The sequence below is a fragment of the Lampris incognitus genome, chromosome 10, assembly GCF_029633865.1.
Source record: "Lampris incognitus isolate fLamInc1 chromosome 10, fLamInc1.hap2, whole genome shotgun sequence".
Taxonomy (NCBI): domain Eukaryota; kingdom Metazoa; phylum Chordata; class Actinopteri; order Lampriformes; family Lampridae; genus Lampris; species Lampris incognitus.
This window is the reverse complement of record NC_079220.1, coordinates 20401451-20421450: the sequence shown is the minus strand read 5'-3', so window position 1 is coordinate 20421450 and position 20000 is coordinate 20401451. Positions and strand designations below refer to the sequence as shown.

At 44.3% G+C, this 20000-nt stretch overlaps 1 protein-coding gene across 1 annotated transcript in view; it reads left to right on the top strand.

Moving 5' to 3' along the window:
* The window catches only part of jupb (junction plakoglobin b), a 176823-nt gene that overhangs the window by 76176 nt on the left and 80647 nt on the right, over positions 1-20000 (top strand). Inside the window, exons 2-4 of the mRNA XM_056287382.1 lie at positions 8691-8730; positions 9314-9565; positions 19644-19897. Of these exons, the coding sequence (XP_056143357.1) occupies positions 8715-8730; positions 9314-9565; positions 19644-19897 (522 nt within the window). The 5' untranslated portion in view covers positions 8691-8714. The remainder of the gene's footprint in view (positions 1-8690; positions 8731-9313; positions 9566-19643; positions 19898-20000) is intronic.

Below are 20000 nucleotides of genomic sequence, written 5' to 3'. Positions count from 1 at the left end.
TATAGAAATGTTAGTGTGACGCGGAATCACGTGTGTGTGTAATTCCATGTCACTAGAGTGACATGGAATTACACGCACACACACACACACACACACACACACACACACACACACACACACACACACACACACACTTCCATCTTTCTCTTTCAGTCTGAGCTCCAGGGTGTTTACATTCTGACAGCAGCTTCCCTAATGAACTGAAGATGCAGTAGTCTGGACAGTGTCAGCTGTGTGTGTGTGTGTGTGTGTGTGTGTGTGTGTGTGTGTGTGTGTGTGTGTGTGTGTGTGTGTGTGTGTGTGTGTGTGTGTGTGTGTGTGTGTGTGTGTGTGTGTGTGTGTGTGTGTGTGAGAGAGAGAGAGATGAATGAGAGGCGGACAGCGCCCGGGTGCTCGGCGTCGTAAATGTTGCAATTATAAAAACCAATTTCCCTCATGTCTCTTCTGCCCTATCCTAGAGAGACAGAGACAGGGAGAGAGAGACACACACACACAGAAAGAGAGAGAGAGAGAAAAAAAGATTAAAACAAAGGACAAAGAAAAGAGCAAGAGAACGAGAGGGAGACCAAAACTAGAGGGTTGGTTGAATGTTATCTTGATATAGAGAAAGACAAAAAAAAAGAAGAGAAAGCCATCATAGAGGAGCAAAGGCACTGAGAATGGAGGGAGTGCGGGAGACATAAGGGAATGAGAAGGAGAATAGAGGAAGAGTGAACGAAGGGGGGAGGATATACTGAAAGCTGAGGATGCATAGAGGGAGAGGGAGAGATGATTGTGGTGTGATGGAGAGAGAGAGAGAGAGAGAGAGAGAGAGAGAGAGAGAGAGAGAGAGAGAGAGAGAGAGAGAGAGAGAGAGAGAGAGAGAGAGAGAGAGAGAGAGAGAGACTACTGGGTGTCAATAAAGATTAGTGGAAGTTTGTTAGATTGACGAACTGCTGATGGGAAAGTCTATGAAGGCTTTTACCGCTGTGTGTATGCGTGCGAAAGAGGGAGACAAATAGAGAGAGTGGGAGGTACGTACATTGTGAGTGTTAGAAGGTGAGTGGGTCTGTTTAATTTTTTTCAGAATTTGTTTCTTTCGCTGCATCCCCCAAATGTACACAACACAACACAACAAACACTCACACAACATGTGCAATTTGCATACTGTGTGTACAGTTGCACATCACCTCCAAATGCATATACACATGCCTTCATATGTATTGTAGCAAATTCAGGGGGCAGCCCGGGAACCGTCGCCACAGCCGCGACGCGAACCCGTGTCTTCCACTCCGCAAGCGACAACGTTAACTAGTCAACTAAAGGGTCCGACCCCTTAGTCAAGGACCAACGTGTCTACTTATCCATGCACGTTACAGTATGTAGCCCCGACCAAGAGTATAATAATTTGTTTGATGGGGACATCAAAAGTCGAGAAGGGGGAGGTTGTAGCCCGAGTGAGAAAAGGCTGGGTTTAGTACAGTTGTTAAATGCATGTAGTTTTATTGTGTCAGTAGGGATTTGCTGAGGTTCGCGTCCCGTCTGCCTAAAAAAAGAAAGAAATAAACTAAGCAAGTTTGATTGGAATGTACATGGGCACATACACGGCATAGTGAGTGTACAACCTATCCTGCATGACATATAAGAGTATTTTATTGGTTAATGTCAAATGTCAATAAGGGCAAATCTTTATTGTGATTGGATGGGGGGCGGGAGTAGACAAAACTTCAGGGAAGAAGAAGAAGTTCTAGAGAGTTCGTGAGTGAAGGTCTCAAGTCAAGTGGCATTGCACTGCTTAGCATTATCCTGTATTCGGCTTTAATTGTTAGAGTCTACGCTTATACCTTGATCAAACGTGTGAACTGCAAGGTATGTTGAGTCAGATTATATTCAGAAGTTTGAGGTTGTGTACGTAAATTCTCACTGTTAGCTTCGTTTGCTAGCTCGTTCAGCTTACGTTAGCTGATTGCTCCCGATTAGCTTGGGTAGTTGGGCTAATCTAACTTTTACTTTAATGACGGCACTTGTCATTCGAAATACGGTCTTGTACTGACAACATATAGGAGTCGATTCGGTTTTATAGCACGTTTGAAAGACGTGTTTTATTTTCTGTGCGACCCCAGTGTTCTTTACGAGTGTCTTGCTAATCAAATATGCTAGCAAGTTAGCTTATCTGTATCGTTTATACGCTGCTTTGTTTAGGTTAGCCGGTAGCTTGTGGGCTGAGCCATAGTATACGGCAGTACAGCAACACGGTCACACGCACCGCCCATTAAGATTCGTATACGGCGGTTCATCGTTGGATTTTGGTCATCGTTCCCGCTCGGTGCTACGTGGGCGCGTACGGAGCTCTCCTGGCCACAAGGCGGCGCTACTTGTCCCACACGACCATCCGCGGGCATTCGTAAGTCCAGTCTCATTCGGCTCTGTTGAGTGAAGGGACCCACTGTCAAAGCAACGACCAGGCCTGCAACGTTTATGTGTTTATGCCGGCTTTTGTGGTTATTTTATTTGTGTTATAACGTGTGTGTGGGCCCACCACTATTGTTACATTTGTGATATTGAACAATAGGTATTTTGTGGTTTGTTTTTGACTGGGGGGGGGTATATTATTGTACCGCAAAAGTACGTGCACTTGTTTTAAAGCACAAGGTGAATTTCTCTGTTATGGTACAGCCAAAACATTCCTAGGGGTCCATTTAAAGCAGAGTATCTGCTATAGTACTGCTTACAGTCAAAGTAATTAGGTCCAATCTATTTAAAAGCTATAGATAGTTAGCTTTGTTGGAGGTATAATATATTGTCCATATATTTCTGTATCTATATATATATATATATATATTCCGAGAATTATTATTAGAGCAGTACCTAACTAATGACATGTTTCCCTATTATACTAATGTCCACTAAATAGATATAATACTACTATCATAATCCTGGTCTCGCTTTATACACATATTAGATAATTTTCCCATCTCAAAAGCACTGGTATACTTGTGATGCACAAAGGTATTGGTTGTGCAACTATTGACTGGAGTCACATTATTCTTTATTTTCATTTTCTTTTTTGAGGTATTTGACATAATTGATAATTTTGTGCCTTTTTGCATTGCTTCTGTCACAACTTTACTTTATTCACATTCCTAAATTCAATACATTACCTGTTTATATAAGGAGGCTGTCTGGTCCAGCTTTTTCATTCTGAACAATAAGTTGAGTTCATTAAGCATAATTTTGCTGTGTGTAGTTAACTCTTATTCAGAATAGTAGTAGTATACGAACCCGTAGCCCCACCTTCCTAGTTTATTCCCTTTCACGGCATCTATAGACACAGAGTAGGGGGTGGGTGCTACATGTAAATAAAATACATTCAAACACATGCTATACAATCACACATAAGTAAACAGATATCACACAAACACACAATAATGCAGATCTTACAGTATCAAATAGATCCACAAAAAATAAGTATGTATATGTTAAAATCATAACCACTCACCACAACACACACACACGCACACACGCACACACACACACACACACACACACACACACACACACACACACACACGCAAAGCTGGTTGTCAGGGTTACTGTTGTACTGTCATTAAAATCAAAATGGCGTATTTATGTGTCGTGAGACCTCCAGCACCATGGCCAGCTCCCATCATCCACCCTGCAGGCCGGGGACAAGCAGGGACCATGCCACAGGGGGAAACTAGTAGAGAGCTGGAGGGAAGGGTGCTTTCTAAGAGTGTGTATGTGCGTGTGAGAGAACGCGTCCCCACACTAACATAGCAGCCTGTTGTTTTGCCGCGTGCAGATGCCATGTTGTGCTGATGCTGTGGATTCACATGTTATAATATATTTTCACTGTTACTCGTGTAGCATGTTTGATGCACTTTAGTGTGTTTTTGGTGAATTTCATGAGAGTTACTGAGCTTCAGCTGTTTCTGGTAAAATACGGGTGTGTTCTGTGATGGCCTTGGGCCCTGTGATGGCCTGGCGGCCTGTCCAGGGTGTCTCCCCGCCTGCCGCCCAATGGCTGCTGGGATAGGCTCCAGCATCTCCGCGACCCTGAGAGCAGGATAAGCGGTTTGGATAATGGATGGATGGATGTCCACACCAAAACAGACTAATGTGAAAATGTCGTTCTCACTGGATGGAAATGAGTAGAAAGTTTTCTTTTCACACTGGCATTTTCCAGTCTTTTTTTCAAAAAGTTTGCTGTTCTCATTGAAATGGCGAAGCAATTGAAAATCGCTTAAGTCTATTCTATTGGGCATGCGCATACAACTTGAGCTGGCAGCTTGAGCCGAGATCACGTTTTTGAAAAGCTCCGTTTTTGCCATCCACACTACAATGCAAGACTTGCTTGTTGCACTTGCACAAATTCATCTGCTTTGGGGAGCATTTTTTGAAAGACTCAGTTTTCGGTGGTCGGATTAGTGTAGATGTAGGGCCAAGATAGAGTGAAAAAGCTAGGTTTTCAGTTTTGAGCGTGTTACTGGGGGACGTACTCTAACTGAGATGCTCCAGTCAATGGCTGAATTCACCTGATCTCACCTGTGAAGTGTGGAGTGTTAGCAGTCAGGGTTGTGGTGTGTTTAAAGGATTCCTTTAAAGGAGCAGACTAAGGCTCCTTTTCCCCTGGTCTCACACACACACACACACACACACACACGCACACACTCTCGCTCTCTCTCTCTCTCACACACTCACACACACACACACATACACACACTCCTCAGCTGTGAGTAAAAACTACAAGCTGTGTTTGTAAGTGTCCAACCGTTCTGTTTGTGGACCTTCAGCCAAACCAAGGAATTTCAACTGTGAGGACGATTGTGGTCCCTCACTCTCCCTCCCTTTCTCTCTTTCTCTCTTAGTCTTATCTATCTGTCTATCTGACTGTCTGTCTTTTTGTCTGTCTGTCTCGCTCTCTCTCTCTCTTCCCTTCTCAAGAAACCTGTCCTAGTGGGCATCGGTGAGGGGAAAAATGTCCAAGGGCCACTGTGCCACTACTGGGAGGGGGGGGGCTATCTTAGGAGGTCGAACAGGTTGTCTGGTAATTGGAGGGTTGTTGCTTTGATCCTCAGCTCCTCCTTGCAAAAATGTTGAGGTGTCCCGGAGCAAGACACCTAACCCCTAACTGCTCCTGGTGAGCTGGTTGTTACCTTGCACGGTTGACACTGCTGTCAGAGAGAGGGAGAGCGAGAGAGAGAGAGAGAGAGAGAGAGAGAGAGAGAGAGAGAGAGAGAGAGAGAGAGAGAGAGAGAGAGAGAGAGAGAGAGAGAGAGAGAGAGAGAGAGAGAGAGAGAGAGAGAGAGAGAGAGAGAGAGAGAGAGAGAGAGAGAGAGAGAGAGAGAGAGGCATTGATTGATTGAAAAGCGCATTGAGTGGCTGTTGCAGCCACTTAACACTTATCAAGCAAGTCTTTCTGGTTTACCTATGGAGTATTCATGCTATAGTCCTTGCACCTATCCATAATCTACTACTGATACTTTCGGCTGCTCCCTTTAGGGGTCGCCACAGTGGATCATCCGTTTCCATCTCTTCCTGTGCAGAGGAGTTGAATCAAGTGCAACTGGACTTGGTATATATCCGTGAAGACGTTTCGCCTCTCATCCAAGAGGCTTCCTCAGTTCGTGCCTTTCTGACTAGACGAAGCTAGACTAGACTAGCTTCGTCTGGTCTTCACGTCTTCACGGATATATACCAAGTCTAGTTGCACTTGATTCAACTCCTTTGGATAACCATGGCCTGGATGAATGAAAACATTCACAGACATCTCTTCCTGTCTTCTGCATCTTCCTCTGTCACACCAGCCACCTGCATGTCCTCCTTCACCACATCCATAAACCTCCTCTTTGGCCTTGCTCTTTTCCTCTTCCCTGGCAGCTCCATATTCAGCATCCTTCACCCAATATACCCAGCATTTTTCCTCCACAGATGTCCAAGCCATCTCAATCTTGCCTCTCTTGCTTTGTCTCCAAACCGTCCAACCTGAGCTGTCCCTTTAATATACTCGTTCCTAATCCTGTCCTTCTTCGTCACTCCCAATGAAAATCTTAGCATCTTCAACTCTGCCAAACTCCAGCTCTGCCTCCTGTCTTTTCGTCAGTGCCACTGTCTTCAGACCATATTCATGAGATTAATGAGATGCTCTGCATCTAAAGAAAGCTCAACTATTTTTACTCCTTGCAACTCCGGGTGTTTCCCCCCCCAGGCATCACAAGCCATTTGAAGAAGTTTAGAACCTTTACTGTATGCCAGTTGGTAATGTGTGTCAAAAAAAAAAGTCTTTCCTCCTCTCTCTATCATTTACTCTCTGGAGTCAGTTTCCTCATTTACTTCTCTCCTTCATGGTGCTTAAATATCAACAGCGGGACACTCCAACATAAGGATGACGTTACTGTGACATTTAACACCGCGTTTCTCTGATGGAGCTGGCTTGGTTTTAATTAGGCAGGGACTGGGACGCATGCAGGGAGGCCCAGAGCAATTTATAGAGTGGTCTCGGCTTTCCCGGGAGGAAGACACGACAAACTGCTTCAAAGGGCTGGGTAAAGAAAATGAACAATTTTAGACGCAGTCATGAGACCCAAGGAGAGTTTTTTATTTTCTTGCCAGACTGAATAAATCCACAAAAGAAATCACTGATAGCATTTAACATGGAAAACTGGAAATTGGTAACCTGAGCAGTTTGCTGACAAAGTAAGACTAGTCCTACTTATAAGATTCATTTCACCAGACCCCACAGATACTAGAGACAGCAAAAGATGAACATCGAGTCATTGAAATTATTCTTAAACTACTTCTTACGTTGTTGTGATACCGCATTAATTCCCCACAATAGAAAAAAAAAAACAAAAAAACCCAAAAGTTTCATCCTTGGATTTTCCACGGTGAGGTTAGTGTCCGACTCTTCTCTTGGATCTCCAACTTGCCGTGGCGGAGATGTTTGCATGCACCAATGATCCCAAGAGCTATGCCGTCCAGAGCTTTGCTTCTGGTAGGGTCACCCAAGGCTGATAGGTCAAGGGGGAGGTTCCAGACGACGCGCGATCCAACAAAGACCTCAACAGCGGAAGTGGTGGAAGATGTCTCCAGGTCACAACGGCAGTGAAGGCGGATGAAGGCTGCAACAGAGGCTTGTTCCCAATCGTCTTGGTTCTCATGCCTTTGAACTCTGCCCTGCCAAGGACCGTGTTGTAGCTGCAGGCGCATCAGCCACCCCACGTAAAAAGTTGTCACGCCAGTGGTCCTCCCATTATGCGGCTCGAGGATAGGCCTCTACACCCCACCTGAGGACCCAGTGGGACCCAGAAGGAGGACGGTCATACTTGACTCTGAGTGACCGCCGATGATAATGATGATGATGATGATGATGAGTATCCGGTGACAGAGCAGTGTGCATACACATCAGATAGATAGATACAGCATTGGAATCCATGCGACACTGATGGAGGACGACCTCCTCAGTCACTGTCCCCCGACTGCCATCGTTTGGGTTTGCCTCTAAATAAAAATGTGCCCCAATCATTTAAAATAACCCTCCTCTTATTCATTCATCAGAGATTGGTTGACATATTTTTGAGTTTTCCTCCATGAATTAAAGTTATTAGTACTAATCCCAAACTCAAGCCTCTAATAGCTGGTTTAGGTAGTGTAGTAAATGATGGGCCTATAGAAATATGATGTCCTAGATCGATGTGCTCCACGATGATCATTGACGGATTCGTACACTGTGTCAGTACACTGACCGATATGTTAGCTTATAGTATTATTACTTTTTGTAATATTGTAATAGTGGGATGGTGAGACTGTGAGGCCATTGGAAGCACGTGCGCCCAGAGGCGTGAGGGAGCTGGTATGCTGAAGAGCGAGGGCGCATTTCCCGAAGGCGGGGGTTAGTGTAACGACAATGAATGGGTAGACTCGCTAGCTGGTTGGCTTACGGGTCAGACCCTTTAGTCAACTGGTTAATGCCCGTGGTGCGGGAGACCCGGGTTTGTGTCCCGGCTGCGGCGGTTCCCGGCTGCTCCCTGAATTCACTACATTGGTTTATATTACAAATTTAATGTTACATTGTGCAATAAGTATCACCTACTTATTGCACAATGTGAATCCATGATGGGTTGACCTGTTTTAACTCTCAAAAGTTGCTGTCATCACCATCGGTTTATGATCAACCAAAGTTTCTCATCAACATTTATTTATCCTGGTGGGGCGGGGGTGAGCATCTTTTTTTCCAGCGATACACCTGCTTCACATTTAGACACATTCAGACACACTTGTTGACCCCTGACCCTTAGCCCTTGACTCTTCGGGTGAAGCGGTTCATGTAGAAGGAGTATTTCAGAGGGTTAGTGAAGATACAAATCCTAATTACACCAAGTACAATATGGATATTTAAGGGCAATGCTCCTTTCGAAAAGGATTAATGTTCACATTATGCTTACATTAGCAAGTCGAGGTGATTCGTCAAAACTGCAAATGCTGAAAATGTCTTTTGAATATTTTCCGTGATCTCCATACTCTCTCTCTCTCTCTCTCTCTCTCTCTCTCTCTCTCTCTCTCTCTCTCTCTCTCTCTCTCTCTCTCTCTCTCTCTCTCTCTCTCTCTCTCTCTCTCTCTTTTCTGTCTCTCAATTTGTCTCACCTTGCTCACCTCTTTATTTCTCCCTACCTCTCTGTCTCTCTATCCAGGTCATAGGCAGTGGTTGGACGGAGATGATGTCCATGCAAAGTAAGCTCCATACATAGCATATATAAATATCTATCTATCCATCTTATTATTTCTACAGTTAGGTATAAATATATAAGTATAAAAGCTCTTTAATTTTCTCCCAAAACAAAATATCACTTCATTTTGTTTCCAATCTATGATGGCGTATTAGGGCCATGGAAGAAGAAAAAAAATTATATATATATATATATATGTGTGTGTGTGTGTGTGTGTGTGTGTGTGTGTGTGTGTGTATATATATATATATATATATAGCATAGGAAGGATGGAGGGGAGCGTTAATTTCCAAGAAAGAAACTTGAAATCAGTGAGAATAAAGTGAGAAATGTATGAGAAAAACACCACTTTGCAAGGTTGGAATTATGATCGAGCCGCTGGAGCAACCCGCTCCTCCAAGAGCAACTCTAGTTCATGTTATTTCCCCCACATTTACGGAAATGTCTCTTCAAAGTCTGTATGAGCATATTATATCAAGAAAAGAGCTGTTGTCATAATTTAAACCAATTAAATTACATTTGGGGGACCCGAGGATGGATTATCGTCATTAATATCAGTGGTTTTGAAAAACCTTCTTTGCTCTCAGTGAGTGAGGCGGACAGTGTGGTGAAGGTAGCGGAGTGGCAGCAGACATACTACGCCTCAGACTCTGGCATCCAGTCAGGAGCCACCACTGCGCGGGATGACGAGAGCAGCAGCGAGTACAGCAGCAGCAAGAAGTATACCTTGACCACCAGCATCACTTCCTCTACTGCTGCGGCCGCTAGCACCGCTGCTACCAGCGCCACCACTGCTGGGGGAGGAGACACAGCTGCTGGTGGAATGGAGAATCCAATTGGTAAAGATACTCATCTATCTATCGATCGATCGATCTATCTATCTATCTATCTATCTATCTATCTATCTGTCTATCTGTCTATCTGTCTATCTGTCTGTCTGTCTGTCTGTCTGTCTGTCTGTCTGTCTGTCTGTCTGTCTGTCTGTCTGTCCATCCATCCATCCATCTATCAGCATAATCACTGACCGACCAACCTGTCTATCTATCTGTCCTGCACGGAATGTATTGCTTGAATGCATGTCTGTCTGTCAATGTGCATGCTTTGGAAGATGTGTGTGTGCATTTCAAATGGAAGTTGTGAAGTGAGAAGTGAGTGTGTTTTTGTCCATGTATTTTTTTTCACAATCGGGCAAGCTCTGAGAGACTGCATTCATGCAGCGATGTGTGTGTGTGTGTGTGTGTGTGTGTGTGTGTGTGTGTGTGTGTGTGTGCATCTATCATTTTCAGGACTGCTGATCCAAAATATACTAGCAACATCACTTGCACCCTCTTCTCTGTCAGCGTCGGTTCCGGCATTCATTTGTTTTTTTTGTTTTTTTGCATTCATGTACAAAATAAACCCAACTTTTTTATTTTTTTTTAAAAAAATTCCTTAAATTTAGTGGCCAATCATTTCAAACACCCACCCTCGTACTGCATGCGTTCGCCAACTGCATCTCTCCAGCCGGCAGTCTCAAAGGAGACGCCTCGCCACATCCGTGACAAGGCGACTCCAGGCTGAACCACTGCTTTTTCCGACACAGAGAGACGCATTCATGTGATGAACACAAGCCGACCCCCACGAAGACAGGATTGCCAATTATTGCTGCTTCATCGAGTCTGGCCATAGTTGGATCTGACGAGACTGGGGCGCGAACCCCGGTCCCCAGTGGGCAACTGCATTGACACAAAGCCGATGCTAAGACCGCTACACCACTGCAGACCCTAAAAACCCCAAACTTCAACCAGGAAACAAACGAGTAATCCCGGTATTTTATCAGTGGCTGATTGGTTGTTTAGAGTTTTCAAGATGGGTTCAAATGTCAAGCTCTTACTTGATGCTTGATAAATTTGGGTCAAGAGCAAGTTTGAGCCATTTGGTTTGTGCACACTGTAAGAAACAATACATTTTACCTCATCGCCACATGGGCTGTAAAGGCACAGCGGCAAAGACTAGACTCAGACAGAGAACCTTTTGTTTAGCAGATCTGGTTACGTTCAGTTCCAGTTGAAGTCGACGTAGCACATGTATCCAACTAATACCGGCAGGTGCATGACAGACCGACAAACTTCAGTCTAGGGAAATCCAGACAGCTATCCTTGGCAGACAGAAACCTTCAGATGTCAATACGCATCCGGTTGGAGGATTTTATGGGAGCAGTGTGCAGATTCTGTTTTAGTGCACACTGTAGATTTGTGTCTTGGGTTCAAGGCATCACGTGCGGGCCCAGCAGTGATGGATTTGGCTCTCCCAAGGCAATGTTTCGTGACATGTTCTCTTTAACTGTGTACCTCATCCTTCCTTCCTTCCTTCCTTCTTTCTTTCTTTCTTTCTTTTTTCAGTGCACACTCATTTAATTCTATTTCCTGCATGGTCTTTTCGTCTCTTTCAGCTCACACATGTTTTGTATCTTTCTCTCCTTTTTTCAACTTGTCACTCTCTCAGGCTCTCACTTTTGTTATTTCATTATATTTGTCTCTCTCTCCACATCTCTCCCTCTCTCGATCCTGCTTTCTTTGTCTGTTTCTCACACCAGATCTCTCCTTGTCCCCTATTCTGTATCTCTCTCCACTCACTCTTTCTCAAATTCTCTAACCTCCTCTTTATATGTTATGCTCTCTATACTTTATACTCTCTCTCTCTTTCTCTCTCTTTCTCCTCCCCATCTGTCTAGTGTCTCTCTCTCCCTCTGTCACATGTTAGTGGGTTGGGCAGAAAAAAAGATTCAAAACAGAGTCAGTGAAACACGTTACCTTTCATTCAGTGACTCACTACACACACACACACACACACACACACACACACACACACACACACACACACACACACACACATCTATAAATACATCAGACAGGTAATAGCTCAACCAAGGTTGTCCATCATCACCATGTTGCTTTTTGAGAGAAAAACATGACGCATCCTTTTAAGAACCAGTAGTCAAAATAAATAAAAAGCATTAAGTTGAATGTCTCCAAACTGGATTAAAGTAACAACGTTATTCTGAATAGTTGCTGTGTAGTTGGTTGCACCAATAATAAATGTAAAAACCCTGATCTCCGGTTGGTTCTACTGTGGTGTCCCAAAATAGGTCTTGCAAGAAGGTCTTCATAGCTCCAAGCCGTACGACAAGGAGACAAAAACAGGAAGCTATGAAGCTCGGGCCGTTTCTCAATACTGATTACCCCAAGTACTGACTCTCGCTCTGGTGGGGAGCAGGCTTGGTAGTTTGGACTTGGAAGTAAAAACTCACAAGATTGGAAGTAGACAGAAAACTGAAGGTAGTTTGAGAGGGAGTTGCTGGCACTGCACAGCACCCAGGGCTAATGGGCTGCTGCGAGAAAGTCAAAGCAATTTTTCAAATTGAAATTACTATTCAAAAAAGGACAAATATTTGAAATCCACACTGTCGATTTCTCACCACAAATTTTCTCAGACTGAATAACAGTTGCACAAAAATTATAGCCATGGGCTTTGCTCTAACAGTGGTTTTGCATGTTTTACCCCATTTCCCACAAGCTGCATATACTTGACGTTGCTCCTGACCATTTCTAAAGCGTACTAAAACCATAACAAACAACCTGTTTAATATTTATTTGAAAATATTTTTCGTTTTTGCATCCATTGGCTTCCATTCATTTCAATACGGTATGCAATTCAGCCTGCAGTAACTTGGAAGTTGCTTGAGAGAGATAATCATCACAGCAAACATTAAGTTGGCTTTATTTTATTTATGTATTTTTTTGGGGGGGGGTCAGAGTCACCTTATCGTTATTGGATATTACTGTTGAAAACGGGTTGATTTGAAAAGTTTTCTGGGGCTTTTAACTACATTAATTAACTACATTATCCCGCTTGATGCTGGGAGACTGAGGGGGGGATGACTGAAGCTCTATAAAATTAATCTTTTTAATGTATCTTGCACATTAGTGGTAGGCAAAGTGAGCGTATATTTCATTTACATTGGAAGAACTAATTTTGGTAGTGATCTATTAGTGATGTTCACACTGCTTTACGGCAAATGCCCCCCCCCTTTTCTCCCAATTGCATTTGGCCAATTACCCCATTCTTCTGAGCTATCCGGGTCTTTGCTCCACCCCCTCTGCCAATCCGGCTGCAGACTGCGACATACCTCCTCCAATACATGTGGAGTCGCCAGCAGCTTCTTTTCACCTGACAGTGAGGTGTTTCACCAGGGGGACGTAGCACGTGACATGAGAGGAATCACGCTACCCCCCCGAACAGGCACCCCGACTGACCACAGGGGGCGCTTGTGCAGCGACCAGGACACATACCCACATCCGGCTTCCCATTTGCAGACACAACCAATTGTGTCTGTAGGGGCGCCCGACCAAGCCGGAGGTAACACGGGGATTTGAACCGGCGATCCCCGTGTTGGTAGGCAACAGAATAGACCACCATGCTACCCGCTACCACGCTACGCCTTGGTCTTTTTTTTTCTTTTTTTTTTTTTGCCAAAAAGAGGCAGGGACATGGTGTAAGGAGATAGTACCCAGATGTGACAGTCTGATGTATACACAAATATGCACATGCAGATGCTGTGCAAACACAAATATCAGCACATACATACATAATGAAGTACTTATGCAGCCAACACAGTTATCTCACACACAAATACACACCATGTTACACAGGCTCAGCACTCACACACACATGAACTCTACAAATTGGCACACTGTCTCTATTTGTGAAACATAAGGCAGTGCTCAGCGTGTTGCATTTTAAAGACTTCAGCAGACTTGCCTTGATGAATAAGACATTTCACTCATTTCTTTAACCCCCACCCACCCATGCCCTGTGTGTCCCTCTACAGTGTAGCATTAGCTCTGCAGTGATGCTATAACATGTCGGTGGAATTGATCTGGAAGAGGAACATTATATATAAAATCCCTGCAACCCGGTAGAGAGTGCTTGATTTAGGAGCACAACCAGCCTATAAGAAGGGGCTGGTCTCCCCCCCCCCCCCATAGGTGGGACAGCATGGCTCACAGAAGAAACGGACATGCAATTGGGGAGGGAAAAAATCAGTTTAGCTCAGCTGTGAAAGCTCTCAGTAAAATCTTTTGTCTTGACATTACAACATGCAAAAAGCTTTCTTCACATGTGCAGCCATTCTTTTAAGGAGTCAGTGCCAAGTCACCATTTCCTTCTGTGTAAAGTCAGACTTTGGCTGTTGATAGTTTGACAGTTATCCATCTGTTTTATTGATGTCCACATTCTTTTATCGTCCAAACTTCCATCTTTTGGTGAGGGACACACTGTTCACCTGTGACCTCCTGGGCTCTTATGTATTCTTTGCAGGTCGCGCCTTAAAAGCTATCTTGCATTTCTTTTTTTGCTGATATCTATGCGGTTATATTGGTTGTCATGCATGTCCCGGAGATCAATTTAAAAAGAAACAGCCAATATGTTGTTTCGTCAGCATCCTCAACCAAAATGGAGAAGAAAAAAAAGGGTGTGTCGATGTTGGTGCAGCTGAACTGAAAAGTAAAACAAAAAAATTACGGAAGAACCCTTTCATGATTGATGAGCTTATCAGCATATATCATCAAATATGGTAATGTATACGTAACGATCACATATGTGTAGACTCGCTAGCCCTTGGCTAACGGGTTGGACCCTTTAGTCAACTGGTTAATGTACTTGCCTGTGGTGCGGGAGACCCGGGTTCGCGTCGACTGCGGCGGTTCTCGATACTGACCAGATTCCTAAAATGATGTCATATGAAATAATTCAGTGGGGCGTCCAGGTGGCCTAGCGGTCTCTTCCATTGCCTACCAACACGGGGATCGGCGGTTCGAATCCCCGTGTTACCTCCAGCTTGGTCGGGCGTCCCTATAGACACAACTGGCCGTGTGGGTATCTGTCCTGGTTACTGCACTAGCGCCTCCTCTGGTCGGTCGGTCGGTCGGTCGGTCGGTCGGTCGGTCGGTCGGTCGGTCGGGGCAACTGTTGGGGAGGGAGAACTGGGGGGGAATAGCGTAATCCTCCCACGCACTACTTCCCCCTGACGAATCTTCTCACTGTCAGGTGAAAAGAAGTGGCTGGCGACTGCACATGTATCGAAGGAGACGTGGTAGTCTGCAGCCCTTCCCAGATCGGCAGAGGGGGTGGTGCAGCGACCGGGACGGCTCAGAAGTGTGGTGATTGGCTGGATATAATTGGGGGGGAAAGGGGAAAAATTGTATAATTCAAAGACAGCGCAACCATGTGCATTATACAGTGAATAATGTGCTAATTAGTAGCCAAAGCATAGATTTGGGTTAGTATGGTTTTCTGTCTAGCATATAGATGCTCTTGCCTGATTCTGCAGTGATATTACTACATACAGACTGTAAATGCTGTTGCCCAGTCCCACATATTTACATCAGTAAAATATCAGATGGTCTTTAGACCCAACATGCTATGAGAGCCAGCACATCAACCTCAGCCGAAATTGCTGCAATAACATTGCTACAAGTGTGAAGTTTACAATTTACCATTAGACGGATTCGTAAAAATTAAAACATCTATGATACAAATTGTTTGAGATATTGCCCATCTGCATGCATTTCAATTGGCGGCATGGTTGCTCAGTGGCAATGGCGGCTGCTGACCAAAATGTTTGGTGAACCAACCAGGATGGGGATTCTCTATCAACATGCTCCTCTACAATTGGTGGTGGGGATGGGGATGAGGGGTCCGTGACTCCTTGGGTTCTTCAGCCCTCTTCTGCCTCCATGGTTGCAGTCCTTTCCATGACTGTATCTGTACGCCAGTGATGATTCTTAGTGGGTTAGGGATGTACATCTGTGATTCTATGCCGATTTCAAGGAATATGTGTTCTACCGTTGTGCCTTGCCAAGAGACATGTTGAGAAAAATGTGTGATGGATACAAATGTACACAAAAAGGTTGTTTATGTCCAACATTGCTCAAGGCAGATATAGAAAGCAGGACTTGGGGTTACCTTTCTTTCAGGGCACCCACCTCCTGTAGTTCTTCAGCAGCACCCACACCTGGCAAGACACCATCATCCCTGCAGAATGAAATGTTAGCATGTAATGTATTGCATTATCAAAGATACAAATATGAAGTCGGTGAGCTAAATATGTACATCTACTTACCTAAACAGAATATAATAAATCCCCAATGATCAAATATACAACGATGAGACTTACCTTTCAGATTCAATAACCACACATGATGATGACGGCAAACAGCTGGGCCCATCCCTTACTATTTTTCATTGCAGGAAGACCCTGTTTGTAAAAATTCTTCACTACAAAATACATACACCATTACTGGATAATTGTCATAATCATGTAAATTGAGTTTGCCTAGAGGTGCATCAGAGGCACTGTGCGGCTTATGGGCTTCAACCTTTGCTTTGATTTCCAAGATGGCTGGAAAAAGGCATCTACATTTGCTTTGATTATATCCTCTACTTGAGCCATATTGTCCCCCCCCCCCCCAAAAAAAGTGGTGTATTGAGCTTATTCAACCTTCAATAGTCTGCTTATCTCGTTTTGCAGCCGTGACTATTTAAACTGGTAGTCTATTTGAAGATGTGACACAGCCAAAACCTGAGTATGAATTTGTTGGTTGGTGGAAAAGTCTTAGAAAAAAATCCACTCCATTGATTAATGAAAATCCTCTCCCTGAATCCCCGTTACATGCACTGTATATCCGAGTAGCAGTCAGTAAACATTTGGTGGCTATTTCAGATATCAGTATTTCATGTGTGTGTTTGCAGCTAAGCCATGCTGCTGTTGAGTCTGCACAGGACAACAATAGACTAATGATGTACTTCAAGTCTAAAAAAAGACATAGCTAGCAGTGTTTTAAAAAAAACATATGCACAAGCTGACTGAAGGTTGTTTGAGAATATAAAACAAATATAATCATGTCTAGGGCGGCACGGTGGTGCAGTGGTTAGTGTGGTCGCCTCACAGCAAGAAGGTCCTGGGTATGAACCCCGTGGGTAGTCCAACCTTGGGGGGGGGGGGCGTCCCGGGTTGTCCTCTGTGTGTGGAGTTTGCATGTTCTCCCCGTGTCTGTGGTGGGTTTCCTCCAGGGTGCTCCGGTTTCCTTCCACTGTCCAAAGACATGTAGGTCAGGTGAATCGGCCATGCTAAATTGTCCCTAGGTGTGAATGTGTCGGCCCTGTGATGGACTGGCAGACCTGTGGTGTCTCCCTGCCTGCCGCCCAATGACTGCTGGGGTAGGCTCTAGCATCCCCGCGACCCGAATTCAGATAAGTGGTTTGGATAATGGATGGATCGTCACATCTATGACCTAACGATCAGTGTTTACCATTATAAAGATTCGCTCCTTACCAAATTCGGCTCTTTAATAAGTCACACTTTTCCCGTCAACCCTAAATGCCCAAAGTCGTTTGTCATATTTATACTCCTGTGTACTACTTTAGACACTGCCTGCTATCGTTTTGTCCCGATTGGAAATGCCCCAGTTTTGACTTGCCCTACCTGGAGCTTCCTCCTTCAGCCGTGGTTAGATTCCTGTTTCACACGCTGGAGAAAGCAGCTATGGTTGAAAACACAATGGCAGACATCACAGGTGGGGAATGAATTTAAGAACAGAACGAGAGATAAAATCGTGGATGAATAAAGTATTCTGATTCTGAAAAGAGAGAAAGAGAACAAACAGCAAGATTTGGGATTTGGTTTATTTAGCCAAGGATGAGTTCACGGGTCAGTTTTATTGAAAAGACAGTGGTGAACAAGGATGTATTGCAAAAGCTTAGAGGTGGTTTGGTGGTCTTTTTTTTAAAAAAAAAAAATTTTGGGGGATCCCCCCCCCTTTCTCTCCCCAATTGTGTCCGGCCAAGTACCCCACTCTTCCAAGCCGTCCCAATCTCTGCTCCATTCCCTCTGCCGATCCAGAGAGGGCTGCAGACTACCACATGCCTCCTCTAATACTTTTCACCTGACGGTGAGGAGTTTCACCAGGGGGACGTAGCGTGTGGGAGGATCACGCTACCCCCCAGTTCCCGCTCCCCACTGAACAGGCGCCACGACTGACCAGAGGAGGCGCTAGTGCAGCGACCAGTACACATACCCACATCTGGCTTCCCACCCGCAGACACGGCCAGTTGTGTCTGTAGGGACACCCAACCAAGCCGCAGGTAACACAGGGATTCGAACCAGCGATCCTTGTGTTGGTAGGCGATGGAATAGACCGTTACGCTACACGGACGCCCGTGGTTTGGTGGTTTATGGCTATGAACAGTGTTGTATAGTTTAGATTAATTTTGAGATCTGAGAACTAGCCTGAGGTTCTGGTGTTTTTTGAGAAGTAAAATCTGTGATGTGTCACCTGCAGTAAAATATATATGGACACAAAGTTCAGCAAAATGAATCACTTGTAGAAGTAATACTTTTTGTCCTTACCCACTTCTCGGCAATGTCAGAAGACATCTGAATGAGAGGAGTTATCTGCAAATGTATTGCGTTTGACTTCTCAGCCTAATACAGGACGATCCAGTCCTTTCCTCTTTCAGGCTCAAACTCATTTAAACTTTAATTGAGCGCTATAGCCAAGTCTTTTTTATATCCATCGCCTGACAAAGAATGTATGAAAATATGTCACATTAGCACAAATTTAATATGCATAAGTGTTTCTTGTGCTTTTTTTTTTTTTTTTGGAATGAATTTAGCCCCCTCCAAACCATTCGCGTTCAGTATGAATGAGACTCCATGATCCTCTCCTGCTAATGGCTCGCTATCTCTGAAACGTATGGTGTCATCTAATGGCTCGAGTCGACTTGGCGTTACTTTGGGTTCCTGTCTGACTTTTTATGAGCCCACCATGGATCTTCGCCTCATTCCAAATGTAAGCTAATGGCGACAGAATCAGGCACACACTGAGAAAGGTTGTTTAAATCTCTCCTCCTGCACTTGCAGAGGTGGCGAGTAGGATCTCATTTTCCTCGAGCAAAATAAACCGGGGATAAAGTTCTGTCACCAACTCTGTGATTATACCTTTTTAAGCACCAAATGTCTTTAATAACACGTCCTGAGGCTTGGAGAGTAATCAGCCTCAGATCTGCAACCACCTCAACACACCTGTTAAAGCCTTTCCTATTACGGGTAGTTATGCTCTATTCTGTTCAGTTATGATTTGCAATTTTCCGCTGTCTTCATCAAGTTAAATTAGGATATCAGGACTCTTGATATCCTAATTAACTGGGTTACTTTCTGTAGGAAATGGTTTGGCATGTCTTACCATTTTGAAAGCTAGCCTTGTTATTTTAAGTGTGTACTGTTGCCTGAAGTGAGAAGAAAGTGTTCCACAAATACTTTTTTTTTTAGGTTTCAATTTTCTGAAGAACAAATGACAGTGTGGGGCTTTTTTTTTAATGTGGCGGCCTATGCACTTTGAATTTAGCTTTGCTTAAAGTTAACTCTCTGTTGAGATGCTGCTCAGACCGTAAATTCAAAAGACAAAACATCAAGATCACTAGTTTAATAGGACGATGACGCCATAGAATGTCCATCGGCTACAGTAGCTAAGTCTTTCATCGCTGCAACATTAACAATTTTCGTAAAACTAGTTACATTTGTAAGATTATTTTTGGCATTTTCTGCTTTATTTTAAAAGAGGACTTGAAAGGGTGTTAATAGACGGGATTAAATGGATTTCAAATCTGAAGCTTTATTCAAACCCAGAACACAGATGTCAGATTTGAGAACATATGGTACCATCCTGTTGACTCACCTATACTTATAAATTAGATGAATCCCATATATTACTGTGTGTCTGTGTGTGTGTGTGGGGGGGGCATGCAAATATATACACACACAGCCACATACAGTCTCTCAATCTCTCTCTAAAGTCCTTCCTTGGTGTTCTTCTCCAGACCTTGAAGCCCAGTACTCGCTGACCAGGGCCCAGCGCGTGAGGGCAGCCATGTTCCCAGAGACCCTGGTGGAGGGGGAGGCGGCAATGCCCGTCCAATCAGATCCCTCACAGCAGAGCAACGTGCAACGATTGGCCGAACCCTCACAGCTTCTGAAGACAGCCATAGTCCACCTGATAAACTATCAGGATGATGCGGAGCTGGCCACCAGGGCGGTGCCAGAGCTCACCAAACTTTTGGCCGATGAGGATCCGGTATGTAAAAATGAAATCCAAGCTCATTAGGACATTTCTGCTTTGAAAGTAGTTTGGAAAGCAGTGAATTTAATGGATGAGTGAGGAATAATGTTAAATCCAA